The sequence below is a fragment of the Coccinella septempunctata genome, chromosome 6 (assembly GCF_907165205.1).
Source record: "Coccinella septempunctata chromosome 6, icCocSept1.1, whole genome shotgun sequence".
NCBI classification, from domain to species: Eukaryota; Metazoa; Arthropoda; class Insecta; order Coleoptera; family Coccinellidae; genus Coccinella; species Coccinella septempunctata.
The window spans coordinates 25,000,767-25,025,406 of record NC_058194.1 but is presented as its reverse complement, the minus strand read 5'-3'; the positions used below and the strand labels follow the sequence as shown (position 1 = coordinate 25,025,406).

The 24,640-nt window shown below is 35.0% G+C and overlaps 1 protein-coding gene across 1 annotated transcript in view; it reads left to right on the top strand.

Annotated features, from left to right (window-relative positions):
- The first annotated feature begins 8,645 nt into the window (after positions 1–8,645).
- LOC123316104 (peroxidase) overlaps positions 8,646–24,640 on the top strand; it is a 28,608-nt gene continuing 12,613 nt past the window's right edge. Inside the window, exon 1 of the mRNA XM_044902078.1 lies at positions 8,646–8,844. Coding sequence (XP_044758013.1) covers positions 8,831–8,844 — 14 coding nt within the window. The 5' untranslated portion in view covers positions 8,646–8,830. The remainder of the gene's footprint in view (positions 8,845–24,640) is intronic.

Here is a 24,640-nt window from a genome sequence, read left to right as displayed (position 1 = left end):
TGTGAATCCAAGGAACATAGAATAGTACATTTGAAGAAATACTCAATGAGGTCACTGTATTTAAAATTTTCTTTTTCATGGTTGGAAGTAAGTACGAGGATGTATTGATATCTAGATATCTAGATATCTAGATTGATAACCTAGACCAGTTGCATGCATACAAAAAATATTGCGTTACCATAGCAACGAACAATAACTCATTAGAAGTGTCAGTGTGAAGTTTGAGGTCAAAAAAGTAAACCAGAGTTACGCAATGAATTAAAAGAAAGAAGATGTCCACTGAAATTGTGAAAATCGAAAAATTGGAGTATCGAGCCATCATCAAATACCTGAATTTAATAGGGTTAAGGGGTAAGCATATTTACGAAGCTATGCTTAATACCCTTGGCGATCAATGTCCTTCGTATGCGACTGTGAAAAAGTGGACCGCAAATTGGACACTCTGGTTCTCCAGGACCTAAGAAGTTTCGTGTCCAAAAATCTGCTGGAAAAGTTCTTCCTTCAGTTTTTTGGGATTGCCATGGAGTAATCATGATTGATTTTTTGGATAAGGGTAGAACAATAACTGGAGATTACTATTCGACATTAGTGACCACCACGGAAAAAAGTAAGGAGAAAAAACGCGGAAATCAACCAAAGGTGTTTTGTTTTTACAGGACAACGCCCCTGCTCACAAATCTCATGTTGCCATGCAAAAAATTCGAGATTTAGGGTTTGAATTACTAGAACACCCCTCTTATTCACCAGATTTGGCTCCATCCGACTATCATCTCTTTCCTCAACTGGAAAAAAGTTAAAAAGGTCGTAAATTTTCATCCAACGAGGAGGTAATAAAAGTTGTGGAGGTCTGGTTTGCAGAGTAAGAAGAAACATTTTTTTTGAAAAGTCTAGAGACGTTGCAGGTTCATTGTAATAAATATATCCAATTAAGAGGAGAATATGTTGAGTAATAAAATATTTTGACATTGAAATTTTGTTTGGTTCTATAGTAGGCTAAGACTTTTTCAATATATTTTCGTATTGCTCAGCTTATGCCATATCATTCTGTAGTTTTTTTTTCAAATTCATCACGATAAGACATGGTTTGATGTGAGATTTCCTGAAAAATATTTCAGCAAATGATGCGGATATTTTTAATTTATTTATTTATAATTGAGTAAATTCGTTTGTGACATTTCGACACATTTTTCCAAATATTCATTTTTATCAGGAGAAACGAATAAGATTGACGTTATTGATATTTGTTTACAATTGACGAATTTTTGGACTTTCTTTATCGAATAGCGATTCCGATATAATCTGCCCTTCAATGTCTCAGAAAAACCACATTCTTCAGACATTGATCAAAAAATATAAACTAAATATTTAGAAAGTTGTTAGCATTAGTTATCTCCAAACCGGCTGAAATACACCTAAGAGAATAATTTTGCCTTATCTCCGTCTACTATCGAATTCATCAAATTATGGTGTTTGCTCAATTCTTGTGACTGTATCGAATGGCCAAACAGCTTGCATTCTCGCAAAACCATTATTCCCGCTCGGTCTGCTGTCCAATACATGTTTGCCAAGTGAAGAAATTTCACCATGGGCAAGCAGCGACGAAATTGAGCAATATCGATTGGTATAATAATATTTATTTATCGGGGCCTTTACTCGACGTTAATTGAACAAAATCAAAAAGTGGGTGGAACAATGAATCATAATGTGAACCGAATTTGGAGGTTGCAAAATATAAAATTAACATCAAATGAACGGATCTTTCGATACCATTCGGAATAGTGATGTAATATCACAGCTGAAACACTGAAAGGTGTGAAGGGACGGTGTCACTCATCTGAAAATCAATGTAGTAGGATGATATATTGGAAAATTATCAGCCTACTATAGAACCAAACAAAATTTCAAAGTCAAAATATTTTATTACTCAACATATTCTCCTCTTAATTGGAAACATTTATTACCTCGAATCTGCAACGTCTCTAGACCTTTCAAAAAAAAATGTTTCTTCTTGCTCTACAAACCAGACCTCCACAGCTTTTATAACCTCTTCGTTGGAAGAAAATTTATGACTTTTTAAACTTTTTTTCAGTTGACGAAAGAGATGATAGTCGAATGGAGTCAAATCTGGTGAATAAGGGGGATGTTCTAGTAATTCAAACCCTAAATCAGGAAATTTTTTGCATGGCAGCATGAGATTTGTGTGCAGGGGCGTGGTCCTGCAAAAACAAAACACCTTTGGTAGCTTTCCGCGTCTTTTCTCTTTAATTTTTTTCCGTAGATTGGTCAGTAATGTCGGATAGTAATCTCCGGTTATTGTTCTACCCTTATCCAAGAAATCAATCATGATTACTCCATGGCAATCCCAAAAAACTGAAGCAAAAACTTTTCCAGCAGATTTTTGGATACGAAACTTCTTAGGTCTTCGAGAACCAGAGTGTGTCGCCATTCAATCGATTATTGCTTCGTTTCTGGATCGTAGAAATGTACCCAAGTCTCATCCATAGTAACAATTCGTTTTAGGAAGTCTACATCGTTTTCAAATCGAGCACAGATCGAACGCGATGCTTCCCCTTGCACGCTTTTGGTCAACATTCAAACATTTGGGGATACATTTTGCAGCAATTTTTCTCATGACCAAATTGACGTGAACTATATGATGAACGCATTCGTATGAAATATTCAGTGCTTCAGATATCCGTCTTAGCCCAATTCGACGATTTGATTAAATCATGTCATGAATTGCATCGATATTTTCGATTTATTGACACAGAAACTGCTCTTCCCGATCGGTCATCATCTTCAATTGAAAATTTACCTCATTTGAAGCTTGGAGTCCAATTTTTCACGGTCGCATACGAAGGACATTGATCACCAAGGGTATTAAGCATATCTTCGTAAATCTGCTTACCTCTTAACCCTTTTGAATACAGGTACTTGATGATGGCTCGATACTCCAATTTTTGGATTTACACAATTTCGGTGGACATCTTCTTTCTTTTTATTTATTGCGTAACTTTGGTTCACTTTTTTGACCTCAAACTTCACACTGACACTTCTAATGAGTTATTGTTCGTTGCTATGGTAACGCAATATTTTTTTCTTTGCATGAAACTGGTCTAGGCTAACTAGATATCAATACATCCTCGTATACACTGTCACCCTTTTTATGTTCTTTCAATACTTTCAATATATTCATTTGAGAGAGAACCTGACAACCCTATACACTGTACGTTTTACCTACTCTTTTCAGTAAACCGCTTTCATATTTTGATAGCCATTACACTGAAGTGAAAAAAATACTGAAAATATTTTTGGATAAGAAGATTTCGAAAAGTAAATTATAACTCCTTCTAGTTTCAGAAGCTCCAGAAGGTAAATATAGTAATATAGCGACTACGATTTTTTTATTTATGTGAAATGGTTATTGTCTCTCTTTGAGTAGGTTATTTCAAAAATAATTTTCTCAAAGACTACTTACGCCTATAAGGCATTACACATCCCACGGCCTTGAAATTACGAAATACTAATTTCAGGAAAATAGAAAGTATTGATCATGTCCGTTATCAAGTCCTCGTGTTCTAGACTAGATCAAGGTCTCCGAACACACCTAGGCTACTAATGAGTATTTATGTAAATACGAGAAATCATGAATCAAAATACGTCTGCTGTTTCATGGTTCATTCTCGGAGAGATCATCGATTCAGCGTGTTTTGTAAACGCCACTGTTAAGGAATGATTCTTGAATGGAGTGAATCAATTGTTCGCTTGACCGCAAACCAAATAAGATTTTGTTTATACTTAGGTTAGTAGGCGTTAACTCTTTCAATAGAGCCATCAAAGAGAAACTGATGATGTAGCAGGGTGTAGGAGCTGGTGATTTCTTGCCGAAAATATCAATATTTCGTGAGGAACCATAGGGTGAAATATGCTTCCCTGCTGAGATATGGGTGTCAAAGTTAGGAAATCACATTTCTGTTGATGAATTTGAAAGGTATTCCATATGTTGAAAGTATTTCACTATTCTAAACAGAAAAAGGGTATCATCCATGCACCGGTTAGTTTGAGAAGTGTTAGTAGTAAGGTTTACCACCCCTTATAATCCCATTATCTTGAAGGATGCAAATTGGCCACTGAAAACTTCATTGTCTGAAACCTCAGAGTACTCTTGGTCAAATGCTTATTCATTATGTGCTGCCAGGTAGAGGAAGCAATTAAAAAATATAATACCATAATCACTATCCTTCTGAAAAAATTACCTCATGAAATAACCCTTTTGAAAATTTTGGACAGGACCCCTCAGTAATTAGAGCAAGGACGTTATTAATCAAATTTTTCTTTTCAAACTCAAAGCTTTAACGTCCAAGAACTTTTCGATTGGTCCTCGTACCCCTACGATATCGTGATCACATGACGACGACATGGAAATTATGCTAAGGACGTTTACTAGTCCATCACATGACTGGCGAGTTCATGACGTGATGCCAGGTTGCGTACTTTCTCTCCAGAATCTTAGCCATTGTTGGGATTTTGCACCGATACCTATTTGGTCCATAATGCAATCGAACGTAATTAGAAGATTACCAGCATCATTACATAACGATCGTTGGGGGAATTGTTTACCGGTACCGATAATGAAATTGTACTCCATACAATTCATATTTTTAGAGCGGAGAATGCGGTGTGAATGGACAGTTGGGATGTGCGAATTCTGGGTGGTCGATGTATCTTTTTCACCGAAATTATCGTTGCACAATGTAGTACATTTACATGTGTAATTGAATGGGGAATTATGTCTTTTGAAATGGCCGAAAATAGCAGTTGAATGACAAGGAATTCTTTTTGAAGATATATTTATACAAATGGGAAAGAAACTATTATATCGTCAATGACTCGAAAGCTGACCTTCGAAAAATCCTGAAAAAGATGGGTTCAGTTAAAAATTCGTCAAAACCGAACGGTTACGCCGAGATGGATGAAATTCTCAGATTTATTACTAGAAGAGTTGCTTTTTCAGAATATGTATGACATTTCCTTCTACGGTTACTTTTATTGAGAGATAAACGACTCGAAAGCTGACCTTCGAAAAATCCTGAAAAAGATGGGTTCAGTTAAAAATTCGTCAAGACCGAACGGTTACGCCGACATGTATGAAATTCTCAGATTTATTACTAGAAGAGTTGCTTTTTCAGAATATGTATGACGTTTCCTTCTACGGTTACTTTTATTGAGAGATAAATGACTCGAAAGCTGACCTACGAAAAATCCTGAAAAGATGGGTTCAGTTAAAAATTCGTCAAGACCGAACGGTTGCGCCGAGATGGATGAAATTCTCGGATTTATTACTAGAAGAGTTTCTTCTTCAGAATATATATCACATTTCCATCTACGGTTACTTTTATTGAGAGATAAACGACTCGAAAGCTGACCTTCGAAAAATCCTGAAAAGATGGGTTCAGTTAAAAATTCGTCAAGACCGAACGGTTGCGCCGAGATTAATGAAATTCTCAGATTTATTACTAGAAGAGTTGCCTTTTCAGAATATGTATCACATTTCCATCTACGGTTACTTTTGTTGAGAGATAAACGATTCGAAAGCTGACTTTCGAAAAATCCTGAAAAAGCTGGGTTAGGTTGAAAATTCGTCAAAACCGAACGGTGACGCCGAGATGGATGAAATTCTCAGATTTATCACTAGAAGAGTTGCTTTTTCAGAATATGTATGACATTTCCATCTACATTTACTTTTATTGGGAGGTAAACGACTCGAAAGCTGACCTCCCAAAAATCCTGAAAAAGATGGGTTCAGTTAAAAATTCGTTAAGACCGAACGGTTGTGACGAGATGGATGAAATCCTTAGATTTATTATGAGAAGAGTTGCTCTTTCAGAATATGTATCACATTTCCATCTACAGTTACTTTTATTGAGAGATAAACAACTCGAAATCTTACCTTCGAAAAGTCTCGAAAAAGATGGTTTCAATTAAAAATTCGTCAAGACCGAACGGTTCTGCAGAGATTGATGAAATTGTCAAATTTATTACTAGAAGAGCTGCTGTATCAGAATATGTATCACATTTTCATCTACGGTTACTTTTATTGAGAGATAAACGACTCGAAAGCTGACCTTCCAAAAATCCTGAAAAAGATGGGTTCAGTTAAAAATTCGTCTAGACCGAACGGTTGCGCCGAGATGGATGAAATTCTCATATTTATTACTAGAAGAGTTGCTTTTTTATTGAGGGATAAACGACTCGAAAGCTGACCTTCGAAAAATCCTGAAAAGATGGGCTCATCTACATATTTTTCTGCTAAGTATACTGAGTAGTTTATGGGGTAGCCAAGCGTTTTGTATCTGGTATGATACTGCTAACTTCTCACAAATAATATGATCCAGTTTAATCGGAAATTAGCACATTGCCAAATAGCATAGTGACTTTTATAAATGAGAAGCCATAATCGTGACCACTTCTCAAACCCCACATGACAACGCCTTAATGCTTCAGCTCGCAACCAACTCGTTATTTGTTATCCATTTCATTCAGTACACATGTAGGTACAGGTTGTGCAACCATCTTTCAAATATTTCATCGCGAATTCCAAAATAATGGAATGCTAGTCATAAATTATAAGAAGGAAAAAAATCGAAATGGTAACACACTTTATCATTCTGTCGACGTGGGCAAGCGAAATGTAATTTATGTGTTTCCTTCGTATATTTCGTACATTTTGAGCTATACTTTGATGATAAAATCGATCAACTGGAATAATGTGTATGAGTATCGCGAGCATGCAATTTTTTTCGAGTTTTCTGGAATATATTGAGAAATTGACGTTAATGGTAACTTGTTCTTGCTGAAATTTCTCGCATAAATGACTTCTGATAAGTTTGTTACAGCTTCAGAATCCGTACAAATTGAACTATTCGTATGTATATCGTGTGTACTGGACAAAATACAAGATGCCTTTCACAAATTTAGTCTTTTGCAATACAGAACTAAACTTCGGAATTGATTTCCTTTCAATCATTTTCGTGGTTATAAAATAAATCTGAAGACCATTTCCTTTCAATGGTCCCTCTGATCAGTTCAATCAATCTGATCAAAACATAGCTCAACCAAAAAAACTGAATAATATGATTTTCATTAACATGAGTTATTTGCCCCACTGCACCTGTTTTGTTATCACAGTAGCGTCTTCAGGTTTGTTTTCTGAAATTTCAGATAGGACGAAACAGAAATTGTTCCATTAAATACAAGAGAAAATCAATATTCAATATAAAAAGCATCCACTCGTAGAATACTCAAAGCAAGTATGTATCCATCCTTGTGTCCATGGTTGATGAAAAGATGTCCTACAACAAGAATTTTCTGAACTATATAGAAAAAGTCCTAAATGTTACCATTCAACGAAAACGGTACCTACTATATATCAAATCAATTAACAATAACAAGTGAAAAGAGTTCTAATTCGCAGAATTAGAACTAGTATTACTTTTACAGTTTCACACAACAAGGAAGTATTGTTGAGAAATGCTCAGTTAAGAGCGGAGGAATACAAAGCGTCTCTAATTATTCCAGCATAGTTCATAATGAAAATCTAAGAACTGACAACTGCAGACAATGAAACCATATGTTCACACATGATTATATAATTCAATGATGTGTTGTATAGGTACCTAATCATCGAGTGATGAGAAATACTTCAACTTCGGATTGTCTGAAAAACTTTTAGATTGGAGAACTTCCTCTTTCCAAAACCGGGCTCAGATAGATGATAGATCTACTCTCAATCCAAATGTTGATCCAAAAATCCAGAATGTTCCATACTTTCGCTATTTTTCGGGATATTCGAAAAGGTTGGTCACTTCTATGAATCATTTTCTGAATATAGGTAGATCTCTTTTCAATCTTCACCTTGGAAATCCAAAATGTACCATTTTGTAAACCACATCGTTATTATCAGAAAAGGATCCTTCCCTACCGGTATTTATCTTCGATGAAAAATTTCCATTTTTTAGGCTTTTGAAGCTTTCAATCCAATTTCAGAGGATCACATACGAAGGGCACTGTTAGACAAGGGTATTAAGTATCTGCTCACACTTTGACCCCCCTCAGATAACTTGATGATGTCTCATTACTCTTTCGTTATTCACAAATTTAGTCGTATTAGAGAAAAAACAATTCTAATGATTCACCCTCTGCATTTTCCCCCTCCCCAATCAGATTTTAAAGGCTGTAGTTATTGTGCGAAGGAATAAAGAATTTTCTGCTAGTTTCAATTTCAAACGATAAAATGATGACCCTCATACAGATGTCGCACTGTCTAGCGTCACTTGCATCACAGTTTTCACACATCTAATTTTCTCAGATGCGGAAGACCCAAAAAAAAAACTGTCAAATCCTCAAGTCATCACGCTCCAGAGGGATTGGTGAAAATTTCACTTTCACACGCAAGATCCATCGGAAGGCTCTTACTTTTCCAATTTTTTTTATTACGATGTCCAATTACCCCAGTTTCGTAACAATCGGGTGAATTTGGAGCAGAAGACCCTGACCGACACGGTTTGAGGTATGACTATAGGAGGGGTTCAAACCTCCTCTTCTTCTTTGCTACCAACGATTTTGATCGAGTGACAGTCAATGGATTGCTTTTGCCCGCCTAACCCACATTAGCAGCCAGGCTGCAAAACTCACTCCACTTCGTGTGTGTGTACGTTCAAAGACTCACGAAGTTTACCGTTTTGTGCGGGTGTTGGTGGTATTTGGTGTCTGCGTTGCATAATACGCTGTTGTGCACTTGAAGCTGCAAGGACGATTTGCTGACCACCAGATGATGTTTCGGATGTAAGATTTTTTTTTAGTTAAAAAATTATTTCACTTCAATAATTTATGTCCCAATGAAGGAGGAACAAAGACATGTTTGAATGGAAAAATTTGAATTTTTTTAAAATTCCTCTATACAGACAACTATGTACTAGGGGCTGACACCCTTTAAAAAAATCGCATCCCTTTAAATTCGAAAACAAAAGGAGGTATCAAACATCTTTGAAAAGTTTTTTATGTACATGCAATGCAATCTATTATATATTTTCTAAAACCTCGAAGAAATACTTTGATTCATTTTTCATTAGTGAAAGAAATTTATAAAAATTTATCTATACTTTATCTAATCGATTTAAGTCACGTTTTCTATAAATTAAATTTTATTTTATTTTTGCTGTTGACGTTTTCGAAAATATTTATCTTTCGAATTAGTTTTTTTGGGCAGCCAAATTTGGTGGTGCTCCCCTATAATGTCAGCATGATATCTGCCAACAAAGTTAATTAAAGTACCTGTTAAAAAATATTTTTTTCCCTTGCAAAACAAAATTTAGGGGTGGCCTTTTCTGCCCCTTGAAATTATAGGGGAACAGAACCAAAATGATTTTTCTATTGCTCGTTCCCATAAAATACCTGCAGATGTCAGGATTCTGGTTTCTAAGAAAAAAATTTGCTTTTCAAGTGCCATCTTCAGAGGGTGGTTCTGAACAGGGGCTGATCAAAAAATAAAAACTGACTGACCAACACTATTTTTTGACAAGAAATCACAGGTTTTATTTTTTCCCAACTATTTTTTTACGCCCTGTAAATTTCTTTCGTGTCACATTAAATATTCAAATTCACTTGGAATCTGATTACTTCACCATTCTCAAGAAATTTGTAGGTGAACTAGAAATTATTCTAACTACGAAGGTACATATAGATACAAAGAAATCTGAAAAAATATTGTTCAGGTTTTTCAAATGAAAATAATGAATATTTGATGCAATCTTTGCGAAGATTCCTAACCCATTTGTAGTTAAAATATTCTCATTCCTAATATCCTGAAAATATGCCATAAAACGGAAGCCAAAGGACTATGTAGTTTTCGAAAAATTCCAAAAATATGGGTACATTGTCATCAGTATCATTAAAATCTAATGGTACTTCCTTTCACTTATGCAAGAAGTTCTCAGGTGTTAATAAAGTTTCAGATGTTTACTTAATAGTTTTCTTAATATCTCAAACAACTTACTACAAACTCAACTTCACGGAACTAGATCCATATGATTAATTCCACTGTTTATACAGATTCATAATTCATGAATGCGAGTAAAAGGACAAAAACGTTGCTGGAATAAGAACGTATTGTCATTCCCTTATGAAATAAGCCTTATAAGGAGAGTATGACTGATAACAATACCTATTACGATAATCGCTTACCCGCATTTCCTAGATTTATTGTGTATTGACACTTGAAAGGCATTCGCACGAATTTAGAAATTTGCAATACGGTTACCGTTTAACGTATTTAAAAAAATTACTATTGATTCATTCTAGAAAACGGATGAAAGAGTTTGTGTTATTCAAATAAGGATAAACGGGTTCACAACCCAATGATTAGAACAGAACAGATCATTGGTTATGAGATGTAACTCTTAAATTTCAGCCCTTATAAAAGTGTTTCAACCCCTCTACGAGGAGTGTAGTGTATTTTCATTTTCTAACTTAATTTTTTGTGCCAGAAATGGATAGACTGAGGATGATTTGGTCATTGGTATTTTTTTTTTCATCAACGTTTCTTTACTATAGGAATGGCAAGTTTATTTATAGTTAATGAAATGGAATTTCTATGTAGTATATCTCTAGGGAATTTAGGAGTGACTGCTATTTTGAAGTGTTGAAAAATCCCTTTTTAGTAGGGTAATAATTCACGTGAGATGAAGAAAGTATAGATTACATGTTCATTCCTTTTTGTGATTACGATTTTTCTTCAGAAAATTCATCAATTAACTACCCTACAAAAAAGGCAAGTTCTCTATGACACTCCTTAAGTGCACCTACTTATGTCATTGACCTTAAAATACTAAAAAATTCGAACCCAATAAGTTTCAACATTTCAACCCTAAAATAAAAAAGTTGTGACATAAAAAGACCCGATAAAATGACCAAACCTTGCACAGCAAGGAAAAGTCTGTAGAGTTGCCATTAAAAACTCAAAGAAAAACAACAAAATCTTTGAAGTTTTTCTGGGAAATAGAAAAAATGTACAGAAGATATGAATTTTTTTCGTCACGTTTCAGCCTGTATATTTTGATGAATGTAGAGCATGAAAAATTTGGTATCTAGGTGGAGTACCCCATGGTTGTTGAGTAATTTTCTTCGGACATATAATTCTTGCTAAATGGCAGTTCAAGACAAACTTGTTCTGGAACATTGCAGAATTTCATATGAGAACTCAATGAGGGCGTGCATTTCAATAACGCAACCTTTTCTGCATATAACTTTTAATGTCCTTCAGGTATTGTGTAATTTTGGTGACGTTATCACCGCTAAAATGGGAAATTTTACTTTTTCACTTGACAAAGAACACCCTGACTTGTTCCCCGAAAGAACACTGTACAGGGTGGTCCAGATAGTAACCAAGAAATTTTAACCACGTATTCTACATAAAAAATAAGCCCTAGTTTGTCATATAAACATATGTCGAGAAATATATCCTCTCCCAGATACGGGGTGTTAAAATTATAAAAAAAAATGTTTTTCATTAATAACTTTCACATTGCTTGAAATATTTTTATGAAATTTGAGACATAGGTTTTGAGCGTCAAGGAGCACTTTTTGCATAATATCATTTCTTTTCTATTCTACCAGTGGCGTCCGTAGGTACTGCAGCGAGACTAAATATTTTCAGATAAAAAAATGATATGCCACTGGTTTTTCCGACAATAAAAATTACTATTTAAATCCTTATTTAATTTGGAGCAAATTCGGTCTCTTGACTTTTTGCTGTACGAGGCACCGTTTCCGGTTAAAAAAATAAAAAACATTCTCATGCATGAAGAAATCGCCAAAATTTGAAATAGCAATAAAAAGCTTACTACGGTATTATTATGTACCTACCATATCAAATTTTGGCGATTTCTTCGTGCATGAGAATGTGTTTTATTTTTTTAACCGGAAAAAGTGCCTCGAACAGATAAAACTCAAGAGAATGAATTGGCTCCAAATCAAATAAGGATTTGAATAGTAATTTTTATTGTCGGAAAAACCAGTGGCGTATCTTTTTTTTTCTGAAAATATTCAGTCTCGCTGCAGTACGGACGCCACTGGTAGAATAGAAAAGAAATGATATTATGCAAAAAGTGCTCCTTGACGCTCAAAACCTATGTCTCAAATTGCATAAAAATATTTCAAGCAATGTGAAAGTTATCAATGAAAAACATTTTTTTTTTTATAATTTTAACACCCCATATCTCGGAGAGGAAACATTTCTCGACATATGTTTATATGACAAACTAGGGCTTATTTTTGATGTAGAATACGTGGTTTAAATTTCTTGGTTACGATCTGGACCACCCTGTATGTATATGTATTTTTTAGTTTTTTCTCGAGGTTGCTCTTAGGTTGTGGGATACATTTTCTGTAGGTGGATTAACTCCGCTGAATTTGTCTTCGATTTGAAAGCTCGCAATCTTTCTCACTGTTCAGGGTTTTTTTTCACTAGATCCGGTTCTCCAAGTGATTCTTCTGTTGTTCTTTTCTTCAGGGCGTCTGCTTGCCATATGGTGCAAGCTGAGCCCTACTTTCAAACGCTGAACCTCAACTTCGAAATGTCCGCAGCCTACTTGATCGATTTAACCACCCAATCCATTTCCTTTCATCAATTCCCTCAATCGCTGGTTAACATCGCACATAAAATATGATCTACACTTTCAGTTCGAACTTTTTCGGCTCATGATACCTCCTGGCGGATGTTGACCTCTAACGATAAATAATAAACGATGTCCACCTTCACTTTCGTAACTCAGAAGACATACACCCGCGCGTTTCAAAATCCGGCGTTCGTATAGAAAGTATCTTCTCATCTTTTCTTTCCGACAAAAATGTGAAAGTACTTATTTATGATCAACTTGTATTCTATCTGGTGCCAGATTCATTTTTATCGGACTTGAATCCTAAATTAGCCCATTTGCATTTTTGACGGCGTCTGAATCGTTAAGCAATTTCTTCGACGTGTTCGTTTGCTCGGTCATTCGTTGATATTTTTGGGAATACGAGATGAGTGTTCGGTTTTGATCGATTAGACAAAATTTCGTGAGGTTTTCAATCTCTAGTCCTGATTTTCGATAGAAAGTTTTTTCAAGTGATTCCCAGCTGAGAACTCGTAAATGAATAATGTATAACATTGCTTGAAAGACGATGTTCTGTTTTAATTTATCCAACCGTCACTTCACTTTCCTGTGTGTTGTATATTGCAGTTTTGAAAGAGCAACATTGATTATCCTTGGCTTATTTATAAATCGTGAAATATTATGCAATTTTAGGAAAATCTCATTGATGAAAATAATCACACTGAAATAGATTTGAGGATTCCTCAAAATTGAATAAAAAAGCTGCAAATAATATTCGTTGTTTCCACAGCCTGGACAGATTTTTTGAATCAGTGAGTCTACATATTTCAAATTTTTTTTCATCTGCCAATATGATGAAACAACTGAAAAAAATAATCTATTCGATGGTTCGCTCCTCAAAAATCACACTATTGGATGAAATGAGTCCAAATTAACATATAGAAGTACCTACTAGGCCAAAATCTTTCAAGAGCTTCTTTTTTCGAAGCAATCAAGCGTTAGCTTAGAGTCCAATTAGTTTAACAAATCTATTTCCAGGAAATGACCATGAGAAACATTTCTGTACAATTTTTTTAGAGGAGTCTGCCGCTTTCTACATTTGAATAAGTTGTCCGCTTCATTAGTGATTTAAATACCCAGATATAAAATATTATATCTAGTGGTAAATGAGTGTGACTGACCCAATAAACTGTTTTTATGCATTCCATCGAACTAAGAGATCATTTTTAATAAGCATTTTTATCACACAAAGAAAGTATTTGTGATGAAACTGTCATGGACCCAGCAAGTGAAACATCTTTAAAGACGTCTTTAAGACATCTTTAAGGAACGTCATTAAAAATTACCATATCAATTCAGATCAAAACGAAATGCTGATACAACAATAACATATCTCATCTGTTTTGTGATATCTAATAGTTTTTTTCAATGAGTAAACTCGTTTTTGAATCAGACACAGATGCGCTAAAAATTTCATGGTGATAACACTTTAAAACCCACTTCTATATAAACCTAATGTCGATTCAATTATTCCTTCATATTTCTTTCAAGTTAAAATATCGTTTTTAGCGGTTGTGTTGAATTCGCATATGAAATGGAGACTTCAACGCTCAACCAAGTGCGAAAACTTAGCCTTGTACAGAGTGGGCAAAATTCGTTGTCTACTGAAGGGATCTCGAGAACTATAGCAGCTAGAAAAAAAGGGATGACACATTCTTTAGCTCTTTTTTCATGAATAATCCAAATCTGAAAACAGAATCGGTATATCATTTTTAGATTTCGAGTTATATCTAAACAAACATTGAGATTTTGACGATTCCAAAAAGTTCTCATAACTTTTTCATCTTAGAAGTTACAGATCTGATAATTGAACCTTCTTAGCCACTTTCATACGTAGAATCTACTGAAAAAAGATTTTTTTCCAATTAAAAAATAACAAATTCATTAAGAGTTTGCATTTAAAAAAATGAAAGTTCACCTAATGATTCGAGAATTCGAGATGAAAAAATATTTTGAGCTCATCAGTGAATTCTACGTAAAAAAGTGCCTACAGAAGGATCAAGTTTCAGATTTGTAATTTCAAAGACAAAAAAGCTATGAGAATTATACGAAATTGTCAAACTCAAAAACGAACTATCGTAGGAGGCTGCGGTTTCCACCATTCTTTGTTTCTCCGAAAAAGAGCTCGAAAATGTGTCATCCGTTTTCTTCTAGCTGCTATAGTTCTCGAGATCCTTTCAGTAGACAACGAATTTTGACCACCCTGTACAGGGTATCCTAAACTGCTTGATTTCGGCTGTTTCTGGTTCTTCTAGTCTAGATAGGTGTAAACGGGAAAGAAATAATGAAAAATTACTGTCTTAATCTAGAAATAGGGGTAAATATAATAATATGGCACATTTCCATAATCGATAATTTTTTTTTTGTGTAGCAGGGGTAGAATCTGCAAGTCAAACGAACCAACCTCTCCTGAGGGGGAACAAGTGTGGGGATTCTCACTCTATTGAGCTCGAGACCCACTAAAAACCATCAACTGCTTCTTGAATATTGGTTCCGGGCATTTGCCTATAAACCGTTCATCTCTTAGTCGGTTTTCTTCTCGCACACTATCGTGCAGGGATTTATGTGTTTATCCTCTATTGGATAACAATTTATTGGATTAATCAATAAGTTTCAGTTCTTATTTTAATATCTTTTTAATCGATCTCTTGGTCTCCTTCGGTAAATTCGCATTCTCCTTTTGTCTTCCTCTGGGTCGTAGTCCACTAGTCTCCTGAGTTCTTGATTCGGATGGTTTTTCGCTGTTTCGAATTATTTCTCGGCTTTTCTGTTCATGAATTCCGTTATGGTTTCCCATTTTAGGTCCCTATAAATCTGTCTATTCCTGACAAACAATCTATTGCACATCGTAGCAGACAAAATATCAAAATTTGGTTATATCTTCAAGACAAATGAAGATGTCGTGAAATGGTTTCCACTAATAGACTTTTCACGAAAATCGAGCTCAGGATTCTTTAATCGATTTTACATATTTAGTCTAGAACTATATAGATACCTACCAAAAACAACCAAAATCAATTAATTTAGGATACCCTGTACAGTATGTCTTTTTCAGGTAGAACTACGAAGGCAAATTCTGGGGCCTAGAGATTTCTGTCATTCCAAAGCATATTCTATAATTCCATTGGAAAGTTTATTGAAATTAACTCCAAGATATTTTCCATTTCTCAAAATGAAACAGTAATTTTTCACTATTTATTTCACCGTCTAGGTAAATGTTTTCGCCATCTAATCCAAGTCACGACTTTGAATCAGTGACTCTAGAGTGTATAGACACCTAGACATAAACGTTTCACTCTTACTGAGCCCATACTCGAAACATCCTTGAGAAAAAAATTAGACCGATCGAGTTACAGCATGAGGTAAAAGTGAACCGTATGCGGTCCAGCAGTCTTGCCTTCTATAAATCAAAATGAAGCGGAAAAAATTCACGCAAAGACCAGCTTCTCGAGCAGTCACGCATTATCGGCCATAATCAATACTAAATATCTCAATTAATTATTGAATCGTTCAATTAGCATGGATATGCGAGATCCGTAAATGGTTCGGAATGAAGCAGGCCTCTATTTACCTTAATTTGCTAATTGCTCTCGGTACCGTCAAGGATGTTGCAATTATTTGGAATTTTCAAATTTGTGGAAATCGTGTTTGAGCATTAGATAGTAGGGATTGAAATGTCGCAAAAGTTCCATGAATTGATCGATCCGTTAACTTAGGACAGGGATGGATTCAGACTTGCTAAGGCCCTCGGTTATTTGAAAAATCGGGCCATTTAGAAGAACAAATACACAGTGCGAATCAATAGTTCCTCGTCAAAGAATTGTGTGAATCTTTCATATAAAAGCAATTTACGAGGATATATTGAGAAATTCTTAGCCTACTACAGAAACAAATAAAATATCAATGTCAAAATATTTTATTACTCAACATATTCTCCTCTTAATTGGATACATTTATTACAGCGAACCTGCAACGTCTCTAGACCTTTCAAAAAAATGTTTCTTCTTGCTCTGCAAACCAGACCTCCACAGCTTTTATTACCTCCTCGTTGGAAGAAAATTTACGACCTTTTAAACTTTTTTCAGTTGAGGAAAGAGATGATAGTCGGATGGAGCCAAATCTGGCGAATAAGGGGGGTATTCTAATAATTCAAACCCTAAATCACGAATTTTTCGAATGGCAACATGAGATTTGTGTGCAGAGGAGTTGTCCTGCAAAAATAAAACAACTCTGGTAGCTTTCTGCGTCTTTTCTCCTTAATTTTTTTCCGTTGAGTGGTCAGTAATATCGAATAGTAATCTTCGATTATTGTTCTACCCTTATCCAAAAAATCAATCATGATTACCTACTACATGGCAATCCCAAAAAACTGAAGCAAGAACTTTTCCAGCAGATTTTTGTATACGAAACTTCTTAGGTCTAGAAGAACCAGAGTGTCTCCATTTCATCGATTGTTACTTTGGTTCTGGATCGTGGAAATGTACCCAAGTCTCATTCATAAAAATAATTCGGTTTAAGAAGTCTAGATCGTTTTCAAAACGAGCACAGATCGAACGCGATGCTTCTACCCTTGCACGTTTTTGGTCAAAATTCAAACATTTGGGGAACCATTTTGCAGCAATTTTTCTCATGTATATACAAATTGACGCGAACTATATGATAAACGCGTTCGTATGAAAATATTCAGTGCTTCAGATAAATACCTGTTTCAGCCCAATTCGACGTTCTGATAAAGTCATGTCATGAACTGCATCGATATTTTCAGCGACTGACACAGAAACTGGCCTTCCCGATCGGTCATCATCTTCCATGGAAAATTTACCTCTCTTGAAGCTTGCAGTCCAATTTTTCACTGTCGCATACGAAGGACATTGATCACCAAGGGTATTAAGCATATCTTCGTAAATCTGCTCACCTCTTAACCCTTTTAAATACAGGTACTTGATGATGGCTCGATACTAAAATTTTTCGATTTTCACAATTTCGGTGGACGTCTTCTTTCTTTTGATTTATTGCGTAACGTTTACTTTTTTGACCTCAAACTTCACACTGACTCTTCTAATGAGTTATTGTTCGTTGCTATGGTAACGCAATATTTTTTTTATGCATGGAATTGGTCTAGGCTAACTAGATATCAATATATCCTCGAAGTAATTTAACTCCCAATATATCGTACAATTAGAATAAAAGAGAAGATCAGAAAATTTTTCATCCATTCCCATAACCCCTTATTCTAATTGTACAATATATCCTCGTATATTCAGAAATTTGAAAATGTTTTCACGATGAGCATTCGAGTAGAAATTGCACAAGTTCTAACGAAACACATCCAGGGTTTCAGATCGCACACATTCGATAAGAATCACATGATACGATTATCCAATATTCAATGTCGATATGGGGATTATTAGAAGCGCGGAAGAAGTAACCCAACATTGAATTTGCCAATACTACGAGTTGCATAATAAATCAATTTCTCCAACAGTACGCTTGAAATGCTTCCAGCCATTACATCTGCATCAGAAGTGGCCATTTGCGGAACACAAGAAGAGAAGATGAGTTGTGATGATGTCACTGATTTATTGGTGTCGGAGAACGTCGAAAATTCACGTATCATATTTCCTATACACAGATTCGATAGGTACATAATTCGCTTGTGTAAATATTAATTATTCACGCCCGCAGCGTTTCTTATGAATAAGTATGCAACCAAATCCGGCAAAATAGTCAAGATATATCGAATTTTAATATCTTAGGAAAGTCATTAGATGTTTTTCGCCTTTCAGATTGCAGAGTAGAAATCAAACGAATTTTTTTCTCATTGTTTCTGAAGATAATGGAGCATTTGGAGGAAAAAAAAATTTGTCGACTATCGATTTATCCACCCCTAACACGATCACAGATTTTTATATCTTTCGTTCCAAAGATTATCCCTCTAATACCCAATTCCGCCTTGAGGCTGGTTTCATATAAGTGGATACAAAATTATTCCCTGTGACCAGTTTAGTTCAACTGCCCATGTCCGCCTTCAGTATAGGTTCATTTTGTGAGAACAGGTGTTAATGTAAATCAGTTAACTATTTGCGAAAAAAAGATGTAGATTATACATAAGCTAACTTGAAACTATACGGAAATAATTTTAAAAATGAAAAAAAAACTTGGGCATTAGAGGGTTAAAAAGTATAATCTTTGTTTCGTTCGTTTTAATGACAAATCAGTGGCGGTTCTAGGAGTGATTTTGGGGGGGACGTAATAATTTTATATTTGAAATTCTGTAAGGTGTTTGTTGATATAAAATAAATAAGTATATCTTTATAATTGTGTGTTCAGATAATTCTAAACTACCGACTTGTTCCATCGAAATATATCTATACTCCATTCACTTTTATTTTAGCACTCGGTTGGCCATGGAAATTCGACACATTTCACTCTGTATAGTACGAAAATGTGGGGTTATGACGCTTGTCAAAACATTTTTGGGTTTTAAGTCAACGCTATGTTGCCCGTTCTACGTAAAAGTTTCTGTTATTACGGATTTTATTACAATGTCGAATCTCTTCGGAAAATATGTGACGAACATAATTGAAGGTTATACAAACTTATTGAAGGCATACCAAATCCAGTTATTTGCATGGAAAAAACAAGAGATCAGTATAATATCATAATATGCACTAGCTTGTGGAGAGTTAATGTTCGTTATCTTCTTTGTCTAAAGTTTGAATACGTTACATCAGTTGTAGATTACAAAAATATTAACCCAAAGATTAAATGCATATGCTGCAGTGGTTGGGAATGGGTATCTCCCGAAGGAATTAACAGATAATTACAAGAATGTTAAATTCTTCAACAAAAATCATCTTGCATCAATATAAGTAAAAGGAATTAAAGGAAGTTTCAAGTCAAGATGAACTACACCTTTGAACAAAAATTTCACATGAATAAACAATTAACAGGACAACTGGCAAGTATTTTGTGGCTGATCATCTTTATACATTGATATACCTAATAATAAAAATTAGGTATTTATTGGTACCTTAAGACATTTACAATGTATAGGACAAGTTAACTGAAAAATATAAAAATCAATTTTCGGGAACTCTATTCGAAAATCCTCTAGTAAACTTTTCGCATTAATTCTCTCAAACATAAAATTCTCAAATGCCACCACTTTTTTGGGTCTCCCAATAGAGGGAAATTCTTTGTCATCTCTTCATTCACAATCTTTCTGATGGTGGAAATATTCAGCTGAAATATTCAGATTCAGATGAAACATTATATAAATTCTCTTACATTGAATATGTTTGCTACCGTCTGACGTATTGTGGATTTTAGAATATCAGGGTATGTATAACTATTTGAATGAGCGGACCTGAATTCTAAATAGCACTTCCTGAAACCCTGTCTCTTTTTTCTTTCGGCATTTTCGTAATATTAATTTAATGAGTGCCAACCTTATTCCGTTCTAGTTACAAAAACTTGAGAAAATTATTTCATTGCCAACCGACTGCTAAAATTAATTTGAATGGAGTATACTTATTTTGGACAAGTTGTCAGAGAAACACCTCGTGAACACTGTAGGATCCTGTATGAGTCATTCACCACCTTTCTTCAAACGGATAATTGCCGTTACGAACGTGTTTACAACAGAGCCGATTGAAATTCTCCTGATTATCTACTGCCTTAAATGGTGAGCCTCAAAAAAATGTCGCTTCGCTCGATTTATGGAATAAATGAACTACATACCGAGTTCTAACAATTCCCCGAAGTGATTCTTAGCGAAAATGAGCATCGAAAGTTGGGGATAGCAGATAAAAGAGCTGAAATGGACAATTTGTATGATATTACTTTCACGCGATGAGAAAGTACCGATCTTGATTGTGTAGTCTGCATGATTAAAAGATTAAATAAGTGCGATACATAATTAATTTCACCACTTGAATATGGATTCAGAAAAGCGATCTCCTCCAATAGAAGCATCACAAATCGTTGATAATACTAGTGGGCTAATGGAAAAAGCAGCTCCTATTATGGAGTGTAATTTCAATACCCTATAGAAGAGTATACAGGGTGTAAATGAATACATAGTTGCGAAAAAATTGAAGAGATGTTTTCTTGTCAAAAAATATAGTGGGTCTTTTATATAATTTTTTTTGACAACCCCTTGTGTGTAGTCTAACGAATTGAATGGCATGGAAAACACACAACTTGGAGATTCTATAGATATACTCCATTTACATTTATTTTAGCAGAACGGAGTAAGGTTGGCACTCATGAAATGTCGTTAATGTCATAGAACCGTTGCCACAACTAATATCAACTTTGATTACGAAAATGCCGAAAGTGATTGAAAAAAGAAACCGGGTTTCAGGAAGTGCTATTTAAAATTCAGGTCCGCTCATTCAAATAGTTATATCCTGATATTCTAAAATCCACAATACGTCAGACGGTAGCGAACATATTCAATGTAAGAGAATTTATATAATGTTTCATCTGAATCTAGACGACTTATATTTCAGCAGAATATTGAAACAATTAAAAGGATTGTGAATTAAGAGGATGACAAAGAATTTCCTTCTATGCGAAGACCCAAAAAAGTGGTGGCATTTGAGAATTTTATGTTTGAGTGAATGCGAAAAGTTTACTACAGGAGTTTTCGATGAATGTCATCGCAGAATAAGTTCCCGAAAATTGATTTTTCTATTTTTCATTTGACTTGTCCTATACATTGTAAATGTCTTAAGGTACCAATAAATACCTAACTATTATTATTATATCAAATGTATTTGAGATGAACAGCCACAAACACGAGCCAGTTGTCCTGTTAATTGTTTATTCATGTGAAATTTTTGTTCAAAGGTGAAGTTCATCTTGACTTTAAACTTCCTCCAATACCTTTTACTTCCATTGATGCAAGATGATTTTTGTTGAAGTATTTAACATTCTTGTAATTATCTGTTAATTCCTTCAGGAGATACCCATTCACAACCACTGCATCATAAGCATTTCATCTTCGGGTTAATATTTTTGAGATCTACAACTGATAACGTAACGTATTCTAACTTCAGCCAAAGAAGATATCGAACATTAACTCTCCTCAAGCTAGTGCATATTACGATGTTATACTGATCTCTTGTATTTTCCATGCAAATAACTGGATTTGGTATGCCTTCAATCAGTTTGTATCGTAGATAGAGGAAGGGGAAGATAACGTAAACAATAAGAAAAGTGTGTCCAACATCTCTATGTTTTTGTTGACATTACTGTGCATCTACTCCATGGTTGTTTACGTTTACCCCAATATTTGAATGTTAATTATCGTATTTGTGTTAGATGTAATAGTGTTTCGTTCGTTTTAAGACTTGAGTATCAAGAATTTCGTTGTCGGCATGCCAGGAAATTGTGTAATTTGTGGCAAATATGCCGAAAAAGATAAATTCGGATTGGGGTAAACATAAACAAAAACAAGTTGAAGTTGGACACAGAGAGCCCTCCTTGGAAGCTGCGCAATGCGGTATCTTCTCTTTCCTCTATCTACGGTTTGTATAAACTTCATTTATGTTCGTCACATATTTTCAGAAGAGATTCGACATTGCGATAAAATACCTACTAACAGAAACTTTTACGTAGAACGGACAATAGCGTTGATTTAAAACCCAATAATGTTTTGACAAGCTTCATAACCCCACATTTTCTTACTATACAGAATGAAATGTGTCAAATTTCCATGGCCAACCGAGTGCTGAAATAAAAGAGAATGGAGTATATGCTAGTTCTCTAAATCATGTTGAAACCGTAAATTATTGTTCTTGTTGAAAACGCATAATCCTAGAGATTGCGAACAACTGTGGACCCGCACCAAGATTACCTTCTTTCTCTTCATGAATTCATGGAATCACAGTCAATATTTTCGACTATCCGCAATATTCTGAGACAGTGAAGTTAACTCTTTATACTAGCTGTTAACAGACAGGTAATCAACGAGATATCGATCTGCAATATTCATGTTTCCATATTAAGCCTTTTGTTAGATGTCAAAGCAATTATTCATCTTCTACCAAGTAAGGAACCGTACTTATAATGATACATTCAGATGATTCGAAAATGTCAGTATCATGGAAGTGACAAACGTTCTATTCAACTTCAAGTCACTTTCAAAAGTAGCACGTAATTTTGCGAAATGCCAAGGTACTTGCTGTTCCCAGAAATTTCGTTACCTACTGTCCATTTTCGACAGGAAGCCTTCAATGCTAACGGATATATTTTGGGACTGGCATTTTGTCAAGATATGTTGTTAATTTGCTATTTGAAAAGTTGTCAAGGTGATTGCATCGATTTTTTCACATCCTGTTGATGTATTATGCACCATAAATTTATGATCCAATTAGAGCTGTTCCAAGAGCGATATCAAATGGAATTGAGTTCAGAACTACAAGTACTACCAAAATCATACGAAACCCTTTAGTTTCATTCGTTGGACCACTTGTTTCCATAGCCAGATACTTCGTTTCCATTTTCATGACAAGAAGATATTCCCTTTTATGATGAAAATTGAATTTTGATCTTCAGTATCAAATGATTATATTTTGAGATATGTAGAATCCAAAAAAAGGATAATTCATGATTTCCAGGAAGAATTTGGAGATTTCACCTTATATTAGGAACTGATCCAGACATAATGTTTATTTAAGTCTCTTTTAAAGGAAAAACTATCTGCTATTATCACACACCACCTCCATATGGGCAAAAGGTGGCATCAGTTTAGCCAGACGTAAATAGTAGAATGTTTCTTATGACCTAAGTAAAGAGACTGTCGCAATAATTGGTAGATAATTGTATAGGTTTTGTTTGGAAGAAACTTTTGTAAATCGATGGGTTGGAAACCTTATAAAACGACGTTGACTCCAATTTCAACTTTCCAAACAATTAAAGCATTCTTTTCTAATCATTTCCCCGAATATCTCCTATCTAGCTGGTGCCATATGCATACAAATTATATGACAAGTGCGTATCGGACAGTAATTAATGAACAGAATGACCTGCATTTTTTCACTATTCTCCTACGAATAGAAAAATGCGACCATTCCACAACCCAAATAGTTCGGTAACAGCACATTAGTCCACTGTACTGAACTACTCCATAACAGCGGATCCATAAATAGCAACCATAGATCCATTAATTCAACAACGAAAGGCATAAGGCCTGTTTTGGTTCGCTTTTAGGATGGTTCCAGAACGGTTCACAACAGTCGCACATTTATTTATTAAGCGTAAGCTCGCGCATAGCATGCGTGGAGCTCCCCATAGCATTGCTGCTCCACTACTTTGAACCGATTCGGAACCGCCTCAAGTGCGAACCAAAACAAAGCCATAAAGAACAGTACATAGTTCTTCGAGCCAAATGGAGAAATGTTAATCATGGGTCATTTAATTTAAAGGCGAAGGTGTGATTCGGCCACCGATACCGAAACTGGTCGGTTGGTACTTCGTGTAACGTTTAATGTTTTTAGAAGGCTGGAATGTTTTGAGTGTATCATTGTGCACTGATGCATGAACAAACGCGTAACTTTATGACTGCAGTTACGAAAATGCCTGAGGATATCGTATTGCTCGAGAAAGGGGGGCATAATGAAAGGGTTATCTAATTTCAAGAATTAGGAAGTTCTTCCCGATTTGTCAGAACATTCCATATCAACAATTACTTTTTCTGGATGTTATTACCTTTCCAGTAAACTCATATATGTAATGAATATGCCCCACATAGAAGAAAAATATTAAGAATATATGGTTGACTAGTTCCCTCAAACAATTGTTTATATTCCTTCATTTTCCATATATGGGCATAGACAGATATTGAAATCAACTAAATTCGAAAAAGTAAGCAAAAACTACAATTAATAAGCTTCCCAGGTCCTCTCAAAAAACCTTAT